This window comes from Ambystoma mexicanum, chromosome 8, assembly GCF_040938575.1.
Source record: "Ambystoma mexicanum isolate Mex_15411 chromosome 8, UKY_AmexF1_1, whole genome shotgun sequence".
Taxonomy (NCBI): Eukaryota; Metazoa; Chordata; class Amphibia; order Caudata; family Ambystomatidae; genus Ambystoma; species Ambystoma mexicanum.
The window spans coordinates 1,098,381,970-1,098,403,159 of NC_090929.1; the positions used below are offsets into that span (position 1 = coordinate 1,098,381,970).

The 21,190-nt window shown below is 47.2% G+C and overlaps 1 protein-coding gene across 1 annotated transcript in view; it reads right to left on the reverse strand.

The window, feature by feature from the left end:
- The window catches only part of ARHGEF19 (Rho guanine nucleotide exchange factor 19), a 275,868-nt gene that overhangs the window by 75,043 nt on the left and 179,635 nt on the right, over window positions 1–21,190 (reverse strand). Inside the window, exons 4-5 of the mRNA XM_069611104.1 lie at window positions 20,228–20,330; window positions 8,061–8,140 (exon numbers count right to left, since the gene is read on the reverse strand). Coding sequence (XP_069467205.1) covers window positions 8,061–8,140; window positions 20,228–20,330 — 183 coding nt within the window. The remainder of the gene's footprint in view (window positions 1–8,060; window positions 8,141–20,227; window positions 20,331–21,190) is intronic.

Here is a 21,190-nt window from a genome sequence, read left to right on the forward strand (position 1 = left end):
TGCACTGTCGATTGTGGAAATTAGCAGAAAGGCATTGCTGGGGAGGGTGGGGGGGCTGAAGGGGCTATAAACCCCTGGTCTTTTGGTTGTAACCCCGGATAGAAGCTCAAAGGTTACAACCAAAAAGGCTAGCTAGCCCCGAGTCCCGACAGTCCCGACATTAGCGTAGCCCCGGATCTTTTCCAGACCTAGCAACAACCCTGGCTCCATTAGTAAAAGCACCTTTTGCAGTAACTTGCTCGTTATCGGTTGCTGCTCTAGCCTCCTCACACCCTAGGTTTGTTTAAAACTGCTATACATGAACTTGGCTGATATTAAGTAGCGTGTGTTTGCAGCACTGTACAAAAAATGTAGATCATGGATTTATGATTGATGTGGTGAAGCAGCTGCTTGGATGCATTTTCGAATCTTAACCCTCTTGGTAATTCCTTATGACTTTTTTGTGGACCTTTTTATGACCTTTTTTGTGACTTTTTTTTTTTAATGAGTTTGTTTCAGTTCCACCATCTCGGCAGGTAAGACGCAGGGCAACATGGGATAGTGTGCCCCATCGATGTGCTACCACCTTCCCCGCGATACTTCCTGCACTCACTTCGGAACTCCAAATATCAACTACAGAAGTTTGAAATGTTATGGATGCTCTCCTGCAGGCTGAACACAATGGTGTCATTACGACCCTGGAGGTAACCATGCTACTTTTTGCGTCATGGCTACCTCCATTCCAGGTACTGGGTCCGGGTTCCCTGAATGGGGAAGTACCGGGCCATTCCAACCTTGGAGGGCTCGGTATTTCCCCATTGAGGGAACCTGGACCCGGTCCTTCCTCATTCCCATTTAAGCCCCCATAGGGCTAAATGGGAATGGCAAGGGTGCTAACAACGGGCCCGTTAATGACGGGCCTGTTGTTAGCATCCTGGTCTGCTAGCGGGTCCTGCTAAGGGCGAGGCACCCGCGAGCAGACTCGTAAAAGGGCGATAAGGGGTTAACGGTGCTGACTCCTTTACCAGAGCCATTAACCCCTTACCGCCCACCTCGTTATGAGGCCCAATGTCTTGAGTTAAACACATAAAAGCTATTTTGCCAACGAAGTGCCACTAAGTTCAGATAGTACACTTCGGTGCATTGTGGAAATTAAATTGGCTGCTGCACAAAACTTTACTTTATGGGAACATATTCTAAAGTTGGTTTTTTTGTAGGTGGTAGCCTTCTGCTCAGTTACACGATATGCCAATAGCTGCTCACTGCTCTTATGCAGGGCTGAACTCTGTCTTTCTGGGAGATCTTCCCTTTACTAATTTACTTAGTAATGGATTTTTTTTTTTTTCTCCATTGATGGTCTGCATTCTTATGTCCATGTGGCACAGGTGAGAATTTGTGTCGCTCGGTCATAGGTTCCAATGTGATTTGATTCGACCTAGCTAAGGAGCAACTGAGCACTGTACAGTGCTGATTGCAACAAGTGTAAACTGGACCCAGAGGGGACGATTTCCAGCTCTGGATCTGGGAGGTGGCAGCGATATTCACTAAGTACTCCCTGAAGAGTCGGACATGAAGGTCCTTCCCGAACTGCAAGAGCATTGGACCCTCCTACATGTGACCTGGATAATGTTCAAATGGGCTTTGTCGTTGCTACAAAATGGCTTCTAGGTGGTTTTCAATGGATCGAGTCAGCAATTCCCACTGGATTGTAGGTTTCAGGACAGTCGACTTGATAATCCATTGACGACTTGCAGTCCTATACTGGCGATCTCCTATAATCTGGTAAACAAGTGGCAATGGGTCGAGTCTAATCGGAGGTTCAATGGGTACATGTATTTTCTGGTGCCCCCATGGCTATCCTCTTGAATGATAAAGTGCAGGCAGGCGATGGGGTTGGAGCAGCAGATCAAATAAGCATTGACAATGTGGTCAGAACTGGCATCTATGGTAGCAGCTGCAAAATGGCATAAATAACTGGGCATATAATGGCATTGCCTGGCAAATGTTTAATACTTATACAGTCCCAAACTGTTACTTTGTTAATGCTTGGTTTTAAAAGGTCTTCAGTGAAGGACCCCAATGGTGCTTATAAATTGAGTGGCTGAAGGCAGATCTGGTTGACACCAGTCGTGTGTTTTAAGCCCATCACTGACTACTTTGAAAAAACACTGGCAGGCATTTAAAGCACAATGTTTGATGGTAAGGCTTGATTACAGTGAGCACAAAGAGATCGCATGAGAATGTGTTTTGGGGTGGGGGTAGGAAGTAGGTGAGAATCGCCATAAGGATTAGCATGGCCATGTGAGAGATCCTCCCTTGAGACCCCATTTGTGGCTAAAATGTGTGGAATTTACCCCTTCCCTGCCCACCCGCAACCCCTCGCTTTCTGAATCAGACGTAACCAACCTCCCGAGCCCGCCTCGTGATCCCATTGGCCCAGCTTGCCCCAGTGTGCTGTCTTAGTGTGCTGCTCACCCCCCAGGCCTCCTTTTCTGATCCTTGGCCAGGTGAGTGAGCTTCCCTTGAGACCCCATTTGTGGCTAAAATGTGTGGACTTTGCCCCTTCCCCTGCCCTCAACCCCTCGCTCCCCACTTCCTGGATCAAACGAACCTGCCTCCCGAGCCCGCCCCACGATCCCATTGGCCCAACTTGGCCCAGCTTGCCCCAGTGTGCTGCCTTAATGTGCTGCTCGCCCCCCAGGCCTCATTTTCTGATCCTTGGCCAGGTGAGTGAGCCTCCCTTGAGACCCCATTTGTGGCTAAAATTTGTGGAATTTGCCCCTTCCCCTGCCCACCCGCAACTCCTCGCTCCCCGCTTCCTGAATCGAATGTAACCCGCCTCCCGAGCCCGACCCGCGATCCCATTGACCCAGCAAAGAGGACATTACTGATCTCTCCAGGGCAGCCCTCTGGGCCAAGGGTCCCGAGGCAAAGGGCGGCTCCTACTATGGCGGCTCCAAGATGTGTCTGCAGGTATCCGCAGGGGAAGAGAGTGAAGCCAGCATTTACACAGACTCCAACAAAAACTGTAAGTGTGGCATGGGTCGGGTATAGAGCAATTACTCTACACCAGAAAGCCCCCACCACTCTACCTTACCTTTCCATAACATAGACTGCCATAGACTTAGACCATGCATACAATGTTGAACTTAGAAGGTGTTCCCAACATCATTGAATGTGCCCATTGAGTGTGCCCTAATAGCGGTACTGTGTTAAAGATGAAACTAGAAAATATGCCTAATAGCATCACTGTGTTAAAGTTTGAACTTGGAATGTATTCCCAACATCACTCAGCATGCCCTAATAGCGTCACTGTGTTAAAGTTGAATCTAGAAAGTGTCACTAATATCGTCATCTATGGTGAGGATAGAGACAATGCACGTTCTCCGTGTGGATGGAAAGGGTGAATGGAGTGGATATATCTCTGTATCTCTTATATATGCTATGTATATTCTATCTACCTGTATCTCCATGTTATCTGTATCACATGTTTACCCTATCCATCCTGTTGCTTTATATACGTAAACCGCTATGTACGCCCCCTGCCCCGCCCTCGTGCTTGGTCGCAGGCGCTTTACTGATACACACCATATCACACTACTACGCTTACTCTCTCCTATACACCATCATTCAACTAGAACATAGCTATACTATGACACATTCGGCCTAGCTGTTCTCATACTTACATGACCCCACGAACACCTCATCCTAATAAAACCCAGCTAGCTGAGCACTTGCCGGCTAGCTTAGGCGTCTCCCCAGGCCTAATGCAGCCAGAACTCAGTCTGGGTGTCCACCCTCCAGACTGAACACATCCAACTGATTTCCTCAGCACCACACCTACCGCTAAGAAGCAGCTATCATGCAACAACCACACCAGCTGCACACATATCCGGTGCGCCCACCAACCATATGACACACTCTCTCTACTGACTTGAACTGCGGCGCCCGAGGGCGTTCAACCTACCAGTGCTTTGAGACCATACCAATGATACATAAGGCGCTATATAAATGCCAAGTAACATAACATAACATCTGGCAAGATGGGCCTCGTAGGTTAATTGAAAGCATGAGCAGCTGGATAGTCACTGGATCCAATTTTGTCAGAATGAGGTCAGTTTTCATTGTTCCATGTGCAAAAAATATATGTTATATAATTTAGTGAAATGTAATTTTCAGCCTTACTTTATTATTTTTTATTTGAATAATGCAGATAAATGAATATATTATGTTTAAAAAAAACTACACGCATGATTTTTTCTCTCCCCATGCTATTGTACTAAAGATTTCAAATCTATAAAAGGGGCGGCCAAGGGGGCATGGCTTCTAAAAATGGTGGGCGGGGCTTCTCGTCTGGTTTTTACTTCAAACAAAGGTGGCAACCCTAAGCACAGGAAACGCAAGAGGCAGGTGACACTGAAGTGCACGCCTCTTTGATTATCGAGACAGCACTTCACAAAGCACTAATACTATACGTCCAAGAGACTGATTGTGACACATATAGCCAAATTGCCCAGGCCACCCTGTATTCAAGACAGGGACAAACCATTCCACACTTGGATAATGACAATAAACCAGAACTCAAACCCCTCGTTTCCACGAGGTTCACCATCAGCACAGACCTTCCAAAGACAGAGGCAAACCTACTGCTTTGTGGCCTGGAAATCGCCATTGCACCTTCCCAAACCACCTGCGTATTGCTGCTGGCCCACAAGGACCATCGAAAGGTTGCCAAGGTGAACGCCCAACTGTGGGGGAATGTATGGTTCCCTGAGATTGACCAGTGTGTGGACAAGATAACCGCCCCACACAGCATGCGCCAGATCCCGGGAGCAGTGGATCATGGATCCCTCAACCGCACAGAGGAACAAGAACAGCCATGATTGGAAACAAGCTGCACTTCAGTCTGTCTGCTACATGCTGGGCCTCAAACCTTAGTGGTGGTAAATAATGACTGCAGATACCCTGAAGTAGAAGCCATTGAGCCCACAGATGCAAAAACAGTGACCCTCAACCTTGAAAAGATTTCCTAAACATCGGGCAGTCCTAAAGTCCTCAAGAATCAGACTGGACCACCCTTCCAATGTGAGGAGCTCCACTCATGCCTCAACCGACGAGTCATGGTTGTCCAACTCCAGATGTTGAGGGCCAGGATCCTGATGGGTTTTCAGGATATCCCTCATTAATATTCATGAGGAAAAATCTGCATACATTTAGAATCACTGTATGCAAATGTATCTCATGAATATTAATGAGGGGTATCCTTAAAACCTGACATGCATCTGGCCCTCGAGGCCTGGAGTTGGACAACGCCGAGCACACATAGATGAGGTCATGCTGGCTCCATTGCAATGGAGAATCTGAGGTTCACAAGGAGGTACAACAGAATCATTCCGAATAACACAGGCAGCAAAAGCATCCAGGATCTGAACTTGGACTTTACAAATTGTTGATTTACCGGAGAACTCCCCATTCTTTCACAGGGTGCACAGCTGTCCCTCTCTTGACAGGACAAGTTGTTGGATACACCAGTCCGTCTTACAGGCTTCCAACACGCCTGTAAAAGGGGGCATTGAAAGATGCAGGTAACTCTACATAGAGTACACAAGCAACAAGTATCATGCCAGAAAACACTCTATTTGTGCGGGTGACCTAGTGCATGTGTAGAAGAGACAGCCCTGAGGGGAAAACAGTTGCTGCTTTGAGACTGTTCCACTGAGTTCCACTCAAATGGGAATGAGACGGATCCAAGGGGCCAAGGTGACCACTGAAAGCAGTGATCGGTTCTGAAAGAGATTCAGGTATTCATGGGAATCTCATATTGTATTTATTTGTTACGATAGTATATGTCTGCCTTGGCAGTTATGATAGTATATGTCTGTCTCGGGAGGATAGCTCAGGGGCAATGTGCTCATCTTGGAAGCAAGACAACACGCAACAACGCAGGTTCTAATCCTGGGTCCGTGCTTAGAAACCTCTGGGTATTAAGTGCGTTATAAATAGCCTATCATATCATATGTTTAAGTTTATATGTCCTTTGAATTGTATGTATAGAGCAACTATCCATGCTTTTGAAAAAATCATTCCATACATAAAAGAAACAAAAAATAATAAGCCGAGAAGGAACTGCTGTACTACATGTTCTAGCATTTATTTGTTGATGAAAAAGATTACATTGGGTGGAGATTATATCTGCCGGGAACACTCCCCATGTTATGTTTGGTTACACCCCCAGTCCCTAGCAGTAGGGAACCCCGTCCGTGCGTGCATCTGGAACATTCTTCTAACCACCAGCAACTTCCCACAGACAAACGTTGGGGTACCCCTGGCAGGATCGCCGCAACATTCTTCAGAGTATGAGGGAATATGGCCTTAGACCAAATAGAACATACGTTTCCATGCTGAGCCGCCGCCTTTCAGTAAAAAGATTGCTGGCGGCGCCTCCCAGGAGCAGAAACTGCTGCTTATATGTTCTATTAAAAGCAGTCACAAACTTCTCTTTTTAAGGAACCTCGCAGGCCAGCCTGGAAATCCTCCCTGCCCCCATAGAGGTCAGCGCCGACGTTTGAAGACAACTGCCTTAGACATTGACCCGGCACCCCCTTACGAACCATTGATGCGCATGTTAACGTTGAAGGGACCTTCTGTGCGAGGCCGCCGCTCCTTGCTTGACCTCCGCCATCTTGTCGAGTCAGAGACCACGCAGGAGCACTCAGACACGCACACACGGGCCCTGCCTGCCACATGACGCCGTGGCCCGAGAATACAGATCCTGCCCCAAGGCTCAGGCGGGAGAAACTGAAGCGGCAGGTTGCTGAGTAAGCACTAGTGTCCTGAGCACCGGTTTCACTGCCTCAGCACACACAAAAACATGCATGTTTATGCGGGCCTGGAGTGGAGGCAGTGGTGTGGGGAGGGATAGATATGCGGGCTTATGTAAATGGTCTGCATATACATGTTACCCCAGACATAGGGAGACAAGACGTCCGGGTTTTCCCGGGACAGTCCGGGGAAATCACCCTCCGTCCCGGATCACGGAAGATTTTTCATCTTTGACCCCGTCCAGGGTTTGCATGTTTGGGGGCTACGGTAATTAAAACCGTAATTATTTTTCACAACACTATCAGATTTTTTAACTTGGAGGTTTAGCTCGAACCCTCAACCTCTTTGGTACCAGTCAGAACACTTACTGACTGTGCCATAGAGACTGGCTTGGAAATTAATGTACAGCAAGCCATCTTATATCAATTAGAGCTAACGCTCGTTTTGAATTAACATGCTACGATTCACAGACAAAACTGCACAAATGAGATTATATACAGTTTATAGAAAGGAGAAGTGCTGGAAATATGGTTGAGGGGTGGTTGTGGGGGCGGTAATTGGAGGGCTGCGATGGGGTAGTCCCTCTTTTATGTTGTTGGCCATCCCGGTTTTTTGTTTTGAAAATCTGGTCACCCTACCAGACATGGAACACGACCTGTTACAGGCAGGGTGCCTTACACTCCTTCTGCACCCTGATTTCGAAGCCTACACGCGGACATGCCCTGTTCCTTCCGGGAGGTACTAGGCCAGTCTGCTGTTTTTCTGTGAATTCTGGGACTGGAGCAGCATCCCCTGGATGGAATGGGCACTGTCACGGAGTCACGTGAGCACAACGGCAAGGTTCGCCATCGAGCATGCGCAGAAATAAATGGGCAGACCGAGAGCTCAGAGCTCACCGGGAACCCGTAACGAACAGGCCTGTTTCCTGCGTATACATCCAGGTACGGGAGCGAAGGGATTGATCATGAGAGGGCCTGGGGGCATATTGAAGCATGTAACAGCACGTTGGCATGAGTGTCGAAGGAGCGGGACCTGAAGCAAGCCTTTCCCACCATAAGGAACTTTCCACGGTCGGTGTAGGGCATGGAAAACCCGAAGGAACCAAATCGCCCCTAGGAAAAGGGAAAATTATAGACCCTAAAAAACCAAGAACATACACACATATAGAACCACAGTAAACCGTCATGTGCCATTTCAAGAGTCATATGTCCAGTTAACAACAGTGACAAGGATTTCTTTGGACAGTGTCGCCAGCTTACAGTTTAGCAGGAACCTTGACTGACGCCGCAGGCATTGCAAAGGTCGCCGGCCAACGTCCCGCTCCTCTGGAGAGTCGTTCCTGCAAGAAAGCAACGTCTACATTTAGTTCTTCCTCTGCTACAGTAAGCAGTGTTTATTGTTAATCCCTACGGTGAAATATTAAGAAGTGCGTTACTTCCTACAGTGCGACACATTAATCAGCGCTTGCCAATAGTACCAACAGTGATACAGTAAGCAGTCCCTGCCATTAGTTCCTGCAGTTAAACAGTAAGCAGTCCCTGCCATTAGTTCCTGCAGTTATACAGTAAACAGTGTCTGCCGTTAGTTCCTGCATTTATGCAGTACGCAGGGCCTGCCATTAGTTTCATCAGTGACACTGTAACAGGGACGGCATCAGGGCCTTTCAACCTTTTCTAATGACAGGGGCCTCAAACCTCGGGGGGGCAACAACTGTCCCCATATTGCCAGTCAGCAGTGTAATAATACAGCAATGCATTCCTTCAGATATTACTTACGTTCTGGGGCTTGCATAGTGCTCTTTGCAGCTCTCCTATTACAAGCTACTTTAGCTGGAGCCCGTCGGGCTGTCACTTCCATTGGGGGAAAACTGAAGTGTTATCAACTCATTGCCTGGTTCCTCAATGGCAGCCACTTTCTTACAAAGAAGGATTCCGAGCCCGATTTATAGCTATTCGGTGTTCATTCAGTGTTTCAGCTCCCTCCTGCTGGCCGTCTCGTAATAGTTATCTTCATCTAAATTCTAATGTATGCCCCCCCCACAGATGCCTCAGACTGCTTTCCGCTCTAAGCAAAGGGGGGAGTCAACCATCATATTGAAATGGGCCCCCACACATCTTCAGCTGGGCCTGTACAGTAAGCAGTCTGTCATTAGTTCCTGCAGTTATACAGTAAGGAGCCCCTGCCATTCATTCCTGCACCGATACAGTAAGCAATCCATGCCATTAGTTCCTGCATGTATACAGTAAGCAGGGCCTGCCATTCATTCCTGCAGCAATACAGTAAGTAGTCCCTGCCATTAGTTCCTGCAGTTATACAGTAAGCAGTCCCTGCCATTTGTTCCTGCAGTAATACAGTAAGCAGGGCATGCCATTAATTCTTGCAGCGATAAAGTAAGCAGTCCCTGCCATTGCTTCCTGCAGTTTTACGGAAAGCAGTCTCTGCCATTTGTTCCTGCAGGTATACGGTAAGCAATCCCGGTCATTTGTTCCTGCAGTTATGCAGTGAGCAGTGCCTGCAACTAATTCCTGCAGCAATACAGTAAGCAGTCTATGCCATTAGTTCCTGCAGTTTTAAGGTAAGCAGCCCCTGCCATTTGTTTCTGCAATTGCACAGCAATCAGTGCCTGCATCCACTGGCGTAACAGGGGCCCCTGCAGCCCCCGCAGTGCGGGGGGCCCCGCCATCACATGTCCTGGGAGGGGGCCCCACTGGAGAAAAAAAAAATTATTTCAAATATTTTTTCTTTCTTTTTGAATTCAGTCTTCATTCATTAAGAAATTATTTCTGTAACAGAAATAATTTCTTTATGAAGGCAAAATGACTACAAAAAGAACATTTATTTTTGAAGTCCGAGGGCTCCACCCTTCCCATGGCATGGAAGATGCTAGGTTCGAGGCCTCCATGTCATGGGGTGGGGGGAGCCCTCTGCCTTCACAAAGAAATTATTTCCATTATGTTTTGGTCCTTAACGGAAATAATTTCTTTATGAAGTCAGAGTGACTTCAAGAAGAAACAATAGGCCTCATTACAGGTTTGGCAGTAACCGCGCCGCTGCTACTGGCAGGTTGCCTCCGGACCCGTAATGATTTACTGGTGCCCAACTTCCCGGTAACACCAGGGGATTACAACCCCGGCGGTCCGGGAAGTCAGGCGCTGGCAAATGGTAAGTCCCAATTTCCATGGAGTCCTATTGGACTCTATGGGAATGGGGACCACAGAAGCACCGGCACCGTTAATAACGGTCAGGTGCTTCCATGAAAACTCTGCGGGTGGGTGCCATTCTGCCTGACAGTTCTGACCTGCTGGGTGGGACGGCAACCTCCCGCAGAACTGTAATATGCCGGTCCGGAAACAACAGTGCCGGTAAGCTTACTGGCACCGTTGTTTCCAGACTGGCACATTTGTAATGAGGGCCAATTTCATTTTGAAGTATTATGGCTCCCCTTAACCCCATGATGTGTGCGCGTGTGAGTGTATAGTGAAAGGGTGCACACTTAAATGTATAGGTGGCTGCCTGGATGTGCCTGTATGGTGAAAGGGTGCACACTTAAATGTTCAGGTGGCTGCCTGGGTGTGAGTGTATGGTGAAAGGGTGCACACTTAAAAGTATAGGTGGCTGCCTGTGTGAGTGTATGGGGAAAGGGTGCACACTTAAATGTATGGGTGGGTGCCTGGGTGTGTGTGCCTGTATGGTGAAAGGATGCACACTTAAATGTACGGGTGGCTGCCTGGGTGTGAGTGTATGGTGAAAGGGTGCACACTTAAATATATGGATGGCTGCCTGGGTGTGCCTTTATGGTGAAAGGGTGCACACTTAAAAGTATAGGTGGCTGCCTGTGTGAGTGTATGGGGAAAGGGTGCACACTTAAATGTATGGGTGGGTGCCTGGGTGTGTGTGCCTGTATGGTGAAAGGATGCACACTTAAATGTACGGGTGGCTGCCTGGGTGTGAGTGTATGGTGAAAGGGTGCACACTTAAATATATGGATGGCTGCCTGGGTGTGCCTGTATGGTGAAAGGGTGCACACTTAAAAGTATAGGTGGCTGCCTGTGTGAGTGTATGGTGAAAGGGTGCACACTTAAATGTATGGATGGCTGCCTGGGTGTCCCTGTATGGTGAAATAATGCACACTTAAATGTATGGACGGCTGGTTGTGCGTGTGTGTATATGGTGATTGGTGCGTTTGCTTGCGTTCAGGGGCACAACAAAACTTACATTTCGGGGGGCTAACCCTTCAAATATTGGGAGAGGTGCTAACTTCGTGGGGGAGGGGCAAACTTATTTTTTTGGGGGCATCTAATTCCTTTACTCATTTTAATGAGACTATGCTAGTGCAGCTTCAATGTTACAAGCAGTTAACTCTTTCCTTTAAGGTTGAAAGCACCCACTTATAGACTGCTGTGAGAATTAGTGGTCTCATGTTCCCTCTCTACCCTTCCAATCACCCCACTGGCATGCAAGTATTAAACCAACATCACGATTTCAATTGCATAAACCATTTGGCATTTGAAAGCAGGTACTAACAGTGAAATGCTTTATGTTAGTATTAGCTGGGCTCTTGTTAACAGCGAAACCCAGGTGCCATTTAACATATGTGCCCTGTTCTGTCTGGCAACTGCTCTAAAGGTCAGCCAGGTCGAGTCAACAAACATAACACAAAGTTTCAGGGGGAGTGCTGAATCCCATTCAACTCAATGGTGTTGCACCAATACTTGTGTTTAATGTCTTGATTACTCATTACTCCTTGCCCTATTCTTCCTCGTCCCAGTGTGTATGAGAAAGTACTTGTGTATAAGGCACTCTGCCTCATACACAAGTACTGGGTTGAGGTAGACATACATGGAGGTAATGCCTGACCTAGCTACCTGTACTCTTCATTATTCCTAGTCCCACTCTTCCTCATCCCAGTACTTACCTATGAGGAAAGGAGCCTCATGCGTAAGCTCTGGGACAAGGAAGAGTGACATGGAGGTAATTCTGGGCCAAGGAGCTGATTTTGGAGGTTGGGGTTGGGGTGGTAGGGAGAGCGAATGTGTGGGGGGGGGCAGGATTGTGCAACAAATCATAATGCTGTCCATGTCCAGGTTAAGCAGGTATGACATGTGGTATCAGTGGCTAGAGAGGCATTTTGGTGCAGCCAGTCTAGTCATTCCTCAGTTTGGTATGACTTTTTTTTAACTGGGCATTTCTGATAAAGCAGTCCTGCTAAGTGAATTACCTGGCTAGACTGCCATTTGGGTGCTGCCAGTCTAGCCGTTTCTTACTGCGGCATTGTATATTTTTCTGGGCATCTGTGATCAAATTATATGATATAAGTCATTTATAACGAGCCGGTACACAAGTGTTTCTAGGCGTGACAAGACAAGGGAGGGAAGATAGAGGGAGGACAAGACAAACGATCTTACTAAGCCATGTGTCATTCAGATCGTGCAAGTGCGAGAACGAGAAGTTCAAGGGGAAAGGGATGGGGAAGTGCAAGGGAGAGGGGAGGGAAAAACAGAGCAGCAATGAGTAAGTGCAGCCAGGGCAGCGTGGCTCTGGGTATTGCAAGGTGAACAAGGGACTGTAGGGTTACAGTTACACCCCCCAAGAGCTTGGTAGGTCCAGAGGCAGTGCATCGGTGACTGATCAAGAAAGAGTCTGGACTCAGTGAGACTCTGAGGGTAGCCAAGCAACCAGCCGGCACAGCGGACAGGTAGGTCAGGTAGGCCAGCAGGGGAGGGAGAGAGAGAAAGCAGAGGAGAAGAGGAACGTTTTGAGCTGCTTCCAGAACTTCAGGTGGTCCGGCTCAGGTATGAGAGGGGCAGGGAGGCTATTCCAGAGGGAGGCACCTGCAGAGGAGAGAGATCTACCCCCACTCTCTGCCTTGAAAAGTGTCTAACCCTTAGAGAGTTATAGGTAGCTGAGCGAAGGGCTTGAGAAGGAAGATACTTTGGAACAGAGCGTTGGATGTAGTGCAGGCTCCAGGCCCAGAAAGCCGTGTGGACAATGCAAAGGGTGTTGAACTTGATCCTTGCAGCAACTGGGAGCCAGTGGAGAGATTTCAGGGCTGGAGGGATAGGATCCCTGGGCTTGAGGCCAAGGATAAGTCTTGCAGTCCTGTTCTGGATTAGTTGCCAAGGGTGGAGAGTAGAGGAAGGCTGATTGAGAAAGAGGCTGTTGCAGTAGTCCAGCCTAGAGAGAACCAGGGCTCTGGAGACAGTGAGCTTCTGGGGGAAAGTGAGAAAGGCAAGAGTTCCTTTGAGGAGGAGCAGCTGGTAGTGGGCCTTCTTGGCGACGTCCGAGATGTGAGGAGAGAAAGAGAAAGAGAGAGTGGATTCAAAGATTACACCAAGGTTGTTTGCCTCACAGGAAGGGCCCAAGGTGGGCAGCTAGAGTGAGAGAGGGAAAGCAGGGGCAGGAGTCCAAATGAGAAGGATCGCCATCTTACTGACATTAAGGCAGAGATTGTTGGAGGCAAACCAATCCTGAATCGCGGTTAGAAGTCAGGAATGAGCGAGAGAGTAGAGGAGTGTGAGGGGAGCCTGAAGGAAAGCGCAGTGTCAGCTGCATAACACTGAAAGTTATAGAAGGTAGAGTTCAGGTGGGCGAAAGGGGCCAGGTAGAGGTTGAAAAACCATGGTGAAAGGATGGAGCGGAGAGAAAGCGACCAAGTTGGTCCTGGGAGGGGCTGTCCAAGAGGAAGGAGGTCAGCCACTCAAGGGTCTGATCTGTGATGCCCAGGTTCTCATGGAGTCGATTGATCAGGATTGATCAGGATGGCGTGGTTGACCGTGTCGAAAGAAGAGGAAAGCTCACGGAGGATGAGGACAGAAGGAATACTGGAATCAAGGTTAGAGAGCAGATCTTTACAGGTGTTCAGGAGAGCAGTTTCCGTGCGTCTGGCAGCTATGAAGCCAGATTGAAGTGTTGGGTGTCCTGACCCACGTTTAAGCTATCATGCTGCAACATTTGGTGCTGTGGGCTTAGAAAATTCAAGATGGCGGAAAACCCACATGTGCGCTGAAATCCAGGAAAGCTGCGCAGTTTGTGCGCACACTAAAATGGTTGCCTCACTTGCCACCCACCAGTGCGAGAATGAAAGGCTGGGTTGCCATGAGGGAAATGGGTTGCCAAAGGAAAAACAGTAGCGCCGGTTAGCTTCAAAGCGCTCTAAAACCACCATTGGACTACCCGCACAGTAGTCTGAAACCATTGGGAATGGCAAAGCTGATTGCCAAATGCAACCTAGAATTGTGGGGAATTCATTTCTTAAATCCCAAAAATGGGTGCAGTACCAGTACTCACCACTATCCAAAAGCCGGCGTTTTAAACCACTCTGTTTCCCTGAAGGCAAGTCAAAATGCCTATTTTCAAACATTGCAATATGTGCAAAATATTTACTGAACACCAGCAGACATTTGGCAGAATGGAGTTTTGTGTGCCTACAAAATCTGGGAAATGAAGATCATAAGACAAGGTTTATAACAAGACTGGCTGCGCTGTGGATTTCAGCAGTTTAAGTTGCACTGGATTTAAAGACACTAAAATCGAAAATGTTTAGATGAAATGAGTGACCTATGTTTGGTGTCACATGCCTTTGTAATTGTTTAAATGTCATAGTTTTAAACTTAGAATCAGCCTTCTAGCTGCATATGTAAAAATGTTTAGTTTTATTTGAATGCAGGAACTGGGGAACAAAAAGTGACATTTTATCTGAGACCTGGCTTAAGGAACTGAATTCTGCCTGGCAACTACCCCCATCAGAAGGGAAACTTGAGTCACAGCTGTGTTCCCAGGCCATCTGCCCTTTTGCTGCTCACACAAAGGATATGCCATCTATCTGATAATTGAATTACCTGCTCTGCAGGAAAGTGAACAAAGCCCTGTCCTGGCCCAGGCAAAGGTTTTATTGGCAGGAGTCGTAAATGGTCATAAAAAGTGGCTTCCTCCTGAGGAAAGGGGAGGAGCACTGCCTGTGAGAGCAAGCTGGCTTGGCAGAACTGGATTGCTGAGAGGAAACCACACCCCTTTGGAGCCAGAACATAACTCTAAAAAAGATGAATAACTCATAGAGCGGACATGTGAAAATTTTATAAATGACACCATAACTCTTGTGATTTTTCTGCCCACATTTTAAGAGGTTTTTCGACCCGGTGGCATGTTCAGGGGGGTGTCAGCGGAAAAGTGGATATAACTCTAAATGTATGCATGTTAAAAATCTGAAACTTCATCAGTTAATGTCCCTACTCCCTGCGCACATGTATGTAAAGTTGGGTCAATGTCAGAAATTGAAAAATCAGTTAAAAAGTGAAATATGTGCCATTTCTGAATGCAAGCTCCCAGGAAGAGCAGAGTTTGAACAGGGGATACCTCCTGTAATGCATGATGGGTGCATATGATTTTAAAACAATATGTACCTCTGCAAATATGTATTTGTTTCAAATCTAGATTTGTGTGTAAGTTGACAGGAGGAGTGGACTTTCTGCAGGCTGTAAAATGACATCCCTCTGACTCACAGTTCATTCCCCAATCAAATGATAAATGGAAGTTTGACCAATTAGAAGCTGAGAGAGAGGTAGGGTCAGTGATGCTAGAACACACCCACATTCTAAACACATAAAAGCAGACAGACAGGACAGATAGAGACCTTCAATTCCATTTGCTGCAACGCGCTCTGCCGGAAAAATCCATACTTCAAATTCATCAAACCTCCAGAGAGCCAAACTAGAGACTTCAATCTATCCAGAACTAGAGACCAGACCAGAGGGAGAAAGCAGTGCTGTACCCAGAGAGAAAGCAGTGCTGTGCCCAGAGAGAGACCCGAGCCCAGTCCAAAACCCTGACCAGATCCATGGCGAGGCCCATTTCACTCAAGAATATAGTGTGAGTACCCAGCTGAACTGTGTAGAACCAATCTCTTAGTTTAAATTCATCTAATTCAACCTATTTTAATCTAAGTAGAACTGTCTCCTAACTGTCACCTGTCATTTGCAAAACTGTCACCTGTCATTTTAGCTGCAAAAGCTGCACGTGTCTTTTTGAACTTTAAAATTTCAAATCTGAAAAACGACCTTTTTTTCAATCGTTCATATCTCCGCAACCGTTTGTGCTAGAGACTTGCAGTAACTTTCATTTTGAAGCTGAGATCCTAGGCTTTCCTAGGACCCCAAAACGATAGAGATAGTCCTTGTGGTTCTCCTGTAATAGCGCTCGGCGCATCCGCGAATTTTACCGCGAGTTGCAAATTTCTTCACATGTAAAAACTGCTGCTGCTTGCCTTCCATTTGCCAGAAATTCGTTTAACCTGCTAGCTATCCCTGCATCATTGCTAGTGTGAACCTGGACTAATATTAACTAGATACCACTCACCCTGAACCTCTGACAGGGAATTAAAAGCATTTTTAGCATATTTTTAATTCATTGCCAGCACATATCCAAGCAATTTGGGCCTGTGTTTTCAAACTTATGTAGTCTAAGCTTGCTGGATTGAACTGAATTACCGTTGATTGCATTTCTGAGAACTGTGTGCTTCCTTCCATTTCCTTGCCTTGCATCAAGGGGGGGAGGGGATTGCCAGAGAAAAGTGATTACATTGTTTTGTTGAAATCATATTGAGTATTTCTATACTGCATTTCATTCATTCAACCTTGCATCCATTTGAACTCTATAAAGCAATTTGTACCACCTTCTTCTTTTGTTCCTATTCACCTGTGTGCTATCTTATCCATTTCATCTCAACTCCTTAGTAATTATAAAGAAGTGTGCTAGTGCCAGATTCTCTGTTGTTAATCTGTATCATATCAGATTAAGTGTGATATTCAATTATTAATTTATTATAAAGTGTCATATATATATCTATTGTTTAAATTATCAAATAAACCTTTTAAACTTGCAAAAGAGAACTACTTCTTGGCTCAGTGGGGTCAGGGGGATTCCAAGAGAGGGGTGTTATATAGGGGTAGTCATCCAGAACGCATGAACTGGACATAAAGATATATCCATAAGGGTTTTCATTCAGTATTATAGACTAGGCGTTGACTTAGCTGTAGTGTTGAATTGAATCCCCTTACAGAAGGTCATGGAGACAACCAACAGATTCTGTGTGGAGAGTAAGCTGGGAAATGGCCAGCTTTTCCAACAGTTTGCCCAGGAAAGAGGTGATGGAGATTGGGCGATAGTTTGCCGGGCAGGCAGGATCGGCAGATGGCTTCTTGAGGAGTGGGTGCATAAGGGAGTGGTTAAGGGGAGAAGGGAACATTCCAGTGGCAAAAGAGTGATTACAAAAATCGGCCAAGGCTGGAGCGAGGGTGTCGATATGGTCCTTGATGATTTTGGAGGAGCAGGGAAGCACCTGTTTGGATGACACTTTCATAGATCGGACTTGTATAGAAACCTCATCAGGTGTTGTCAGAGAGAAACAGGAGAAAGGAGGAAGAGAGGTAGAGATGGCCAAAGGGTGGCCGAGAGAGGAAGAGGGAGAGGAAGAGGAGATGAAGGACAGGACTTTTAGCAGAGAAGTGAGATGACAGAGCCATACAGAGGGCCTGGGAGGGAACAGTAGAGGTAAAGACCGCAACAAGATTGACCAGTTCCTTGCAGATTTTAAAGAGTTTGGCCGTGTTGTTAGAGGCCACAGGCTTGAATGTGTGTTCTCATCTTGATGAGTGTTAATGCTTCGACTGGCATTTTGGGGCAACCAGTCTAGGTATGTCTAAATGTGGCCTGGCATGCTTTACTGTAACAATATCACGTGTCTACACTGGTCTACATTGTGTAGCCAGTTGAACATGTTTTCATTGTGGCATGGCATTTTTTATAGCAAAGTATTAATGTTCCTGTGCTCTGTTGGTGACTTGCATCTATTGGATTGGTGTTACCCTAAAAAAAAAAGGCAAACACTCTGGCTTTTTAGGCCATTTTTCTCAGAATGTGTGCTGCATATTGCGTTAAAACAAATATTTATATCTTTCTTCTAGTGTAGTGTGTGGCATATCCCTTATGCAGCATGTTCGTGCGCATTTCGCAAAGGTGATAATCTATGCCGGCCCAGAGTTTGTTGCGACCTGTGATTTGTTGCCGAGTTGGGGGGCCCACCTCAGCATGGCTCGCAGGGGGGCCCCCACATGTTATGTTAGGCCACTGCCTGCATCAGTCTCTACAGAGAAATTGTAATCAGTGCCCTGCCCTTATTTCCTCCAGTGATGCAATAAGCAACGGCTGGTATTACTCCCTTCAGTGATACATGAAGCAGTTGCTAGTATGAATAATCCTCTGACCCCCCTTACCCCCACACACACATATTTCATTCCTTGTGCAGTGCATACCCCATCACCACCTAACATTCATTGTGCACTCTGAACGCTACCCCTGAAGGTCCTGCTCTAACAGTCCCATCACACCAGAGTGCTTGCCTGTGTTGGGTGATACCGGACTAGGATGCCAACCGATCTAAAGATTTTTCACTTGGTTTCACCCATTTCCCTCCTAGTTTGGTCTCACTGTCCGCTACTCCTGTGTTCATGCCTTCTCCTTGTGTTGTGCAGGAGTGTATGCATTGCCCCCCTTCGCGTGGCATGGTAGAGGAGGAAGTGGGGCAGCGTGTGCGCTGTGCACTATGCTCAGAAGGAATAACTGGAAAGGGGTCCTGCATGGAGAGCGGTATGGAGTCCCTTCTACTGAAATGGATGCACTGACACAAGCGCGTGCATTAGTGATGGCGGACATGAGGTGCCACAAGCCTCCCACTCTCACTCCCCTGCCACAGAGGCAGACAGCTTTACCCACCGCGGCAAAGTGGGAACGCATTACAACCCCCCATGTGATGGGGTACATGAGCAGAACACATGAGTGGGAGGGATTACACTGTAGGAGGGTGGGACCATAAGCGTCAGACCCTCTCTATCTCCAGTCCTGGGGGTGGAATAGACAGGGGCTTCCACTTCTGGTCTGTACTGGACGGCTCGTGCAGACTTCCAGACACAGGCCTTGGGAGGCATAAAGCGCGTTTTCTCTGCATAGGCGGAAGGCTTTGAGTCCTTTTCGGAATAGTGCATATCTCAATATATGTTGCCTAGTGATTATTTGGGATTGGGTGGCTAGGGGGTCGTTATTCTAGACCTATAGTGGTTATAAAGAGTATCCGTAGAAATAACCGAATGCAAAAATTACAAAGTAGAAATGACCGAGGTTTTTTGGGTCTAATTTCTATTAAAATGTTTGTTCATTTTTAGTAAACGATAGGTGGGGTAAGGGTATAGGTTAGGGTAGGGGGAAGTGGGGGAGAGGTCTCACCCCGCATTATTATTTTTAAAAAGGTGTCATTTTCGTTTTCGACCAAAATAAATTCGGTCATTTCTAATTCGTTATTTTATTTTCGGTTAATTCATGGACAACCGTTATAAACAGCTGGATCATTCACCCACCTAGTTTTAAGGCTTACCTCTGAGTGCTGGTGGAAAGCGCTTGGAAGTTCAAGATCTAGTGACGCTACGCTTCCAGCAGTTCGGGGAAAAAATGTCAGCATGTAGTGCTGTCACACGACATGCTTGCTTCCCCCTTTAATGTGTCTCGGGAGGATAGCTCAGCGGTATTGTGCTCGCCTTGGAAGCAAAACGACACGGAGCAACACAGGTTCAATCCCCGGGACCGACAGGGAGCAACACAGGTTCAATCCCCAGGACCACGCTTAGAAACCTCTAGGTATTAAGCACGTTACAAATAACCTATCGTATTGTGCAGTGTCAGGCAGTGCTTTAAGGGGGGTGAGAAATTGAGGGAAGGCTGCAACGAGGGGGTGTGGCCTAAATTATGGGCACAGCCTGAAGTCTCCCAGGCACAGGGCAATAAAAACGAAAAGTTGTTGGGTTATCTCTCTAACGAAATACGAAATTGCACAGTGCAATGTGACACTGGCTTGTCATTGGCAGGGCTCAGGTTCGAATCCCCCGCATGGTAAAATAAAAAATAAAATGCTTCTTTTTATTGCCCCGTGCTGTGGATTCCAACTCCAGCCCTGCCGCTGACAAACCAGTGTTACAGTGCGCTGTGCTGTTTCATAGATGCAAAATTTCTTTTGTTTTATACAATAGACTGCTTGACACACGAACAAACAAAATCCACCACTAACGTAATAGCACAGTGCAATGTGACACTGGCTAGTCACCAGCAGGTTCAAATCCTGAGCACAGAAAGAAAGAAAAAGTGGTAGTTAGGGCTGTCTGGGTTAGTGTAAGCCCCGGCAGAGCCCTGGCTCGCTTGAGGTTTTGGAAGACTGCTGGTATTCAGCCCCAGCTAGCCCCGTCCCACTTAAAGCCCTGCATCAGGGTATATAACAACTTCACGATTTCCCTGCAGGCCACATCCACACGCAATGCATCGTGCTGCCATGTCCCTGCAGGCTCTACATCCTGCACACTGAAGAGTTCTGTCATTCCACAATGCTTACCTGCGCTCGCTTCTCTCATCCTCTCCAGGAAGAGGTGCAGTAGGATTCAGGGGGCTATCGCCCGCGCTGCTGTTACACCTTCGCTGAATAACTACCGGTTTACCTGCAGGACACAGAGCCAAAGATAATGAGAACTGCCATGAATACTTCGTCACCCAACCATCTTGCAAACCTGAACAGCCCCAAATGACAGCACGCTTTGGCAGGGATGCCGAATACGAGGGTGCTGGGTGCACGGGCATTCCCCAGGAAACGCCATCTGCACAAAATGTCCTTATACTTTCATTCAGACTTCCTAAAAATCTGTCCACTGGCACCCTCCCAGGAAAATCAAAAGTCAATTCCCCTGTCCTTTGGCCATTACAAACCTATCATGAAATTCACCCAAAGGCCACTTAGCCTGCACAGAATTCCCATGTCTCATAAGCACTACAAATATCCTTAATTAACTTTACATACAGATTTTATAATTTTCCTAAAACCCATTTCTAATAATAGTCTACGGGGAATGGAGAGTTTCCCATAGATATCCATAAATATGAGGCTCCCGTCCTGAGCCCCCATGTCTTAGGCTTTCGGCGCGAGACTTGCAGAGAGTAACCTGGAGCCACAGCCTCTGCTCAGCCCTGCTGGCTTTTCAGAGCCACCTGCCTTCCATGTGACTACTTAGTTCACAGTCCCACTGGCCATTTAAGCCTGTGGCAAAGGCTGCCTAACTCTTCCCAGTGTCCAGACTCTTTTGAATGGGGCGGCCCAAGTAGCGCACTGACTTATGCAGGGGTGGCATGAAGTACAAGCGCGCACACACCTAATGATCATAGTTTAGGATAATGGGGTGCCTCCTGGGGTGGCCAATCAGAGTCCATGGGTAGCACGTAGCACCCCAGGCCACTCCCTGGACACGCCACCAACTCTTCCTCCCGCTGCCCGAACCTCGATTTAGAACCACAGGGCCCATGAGCA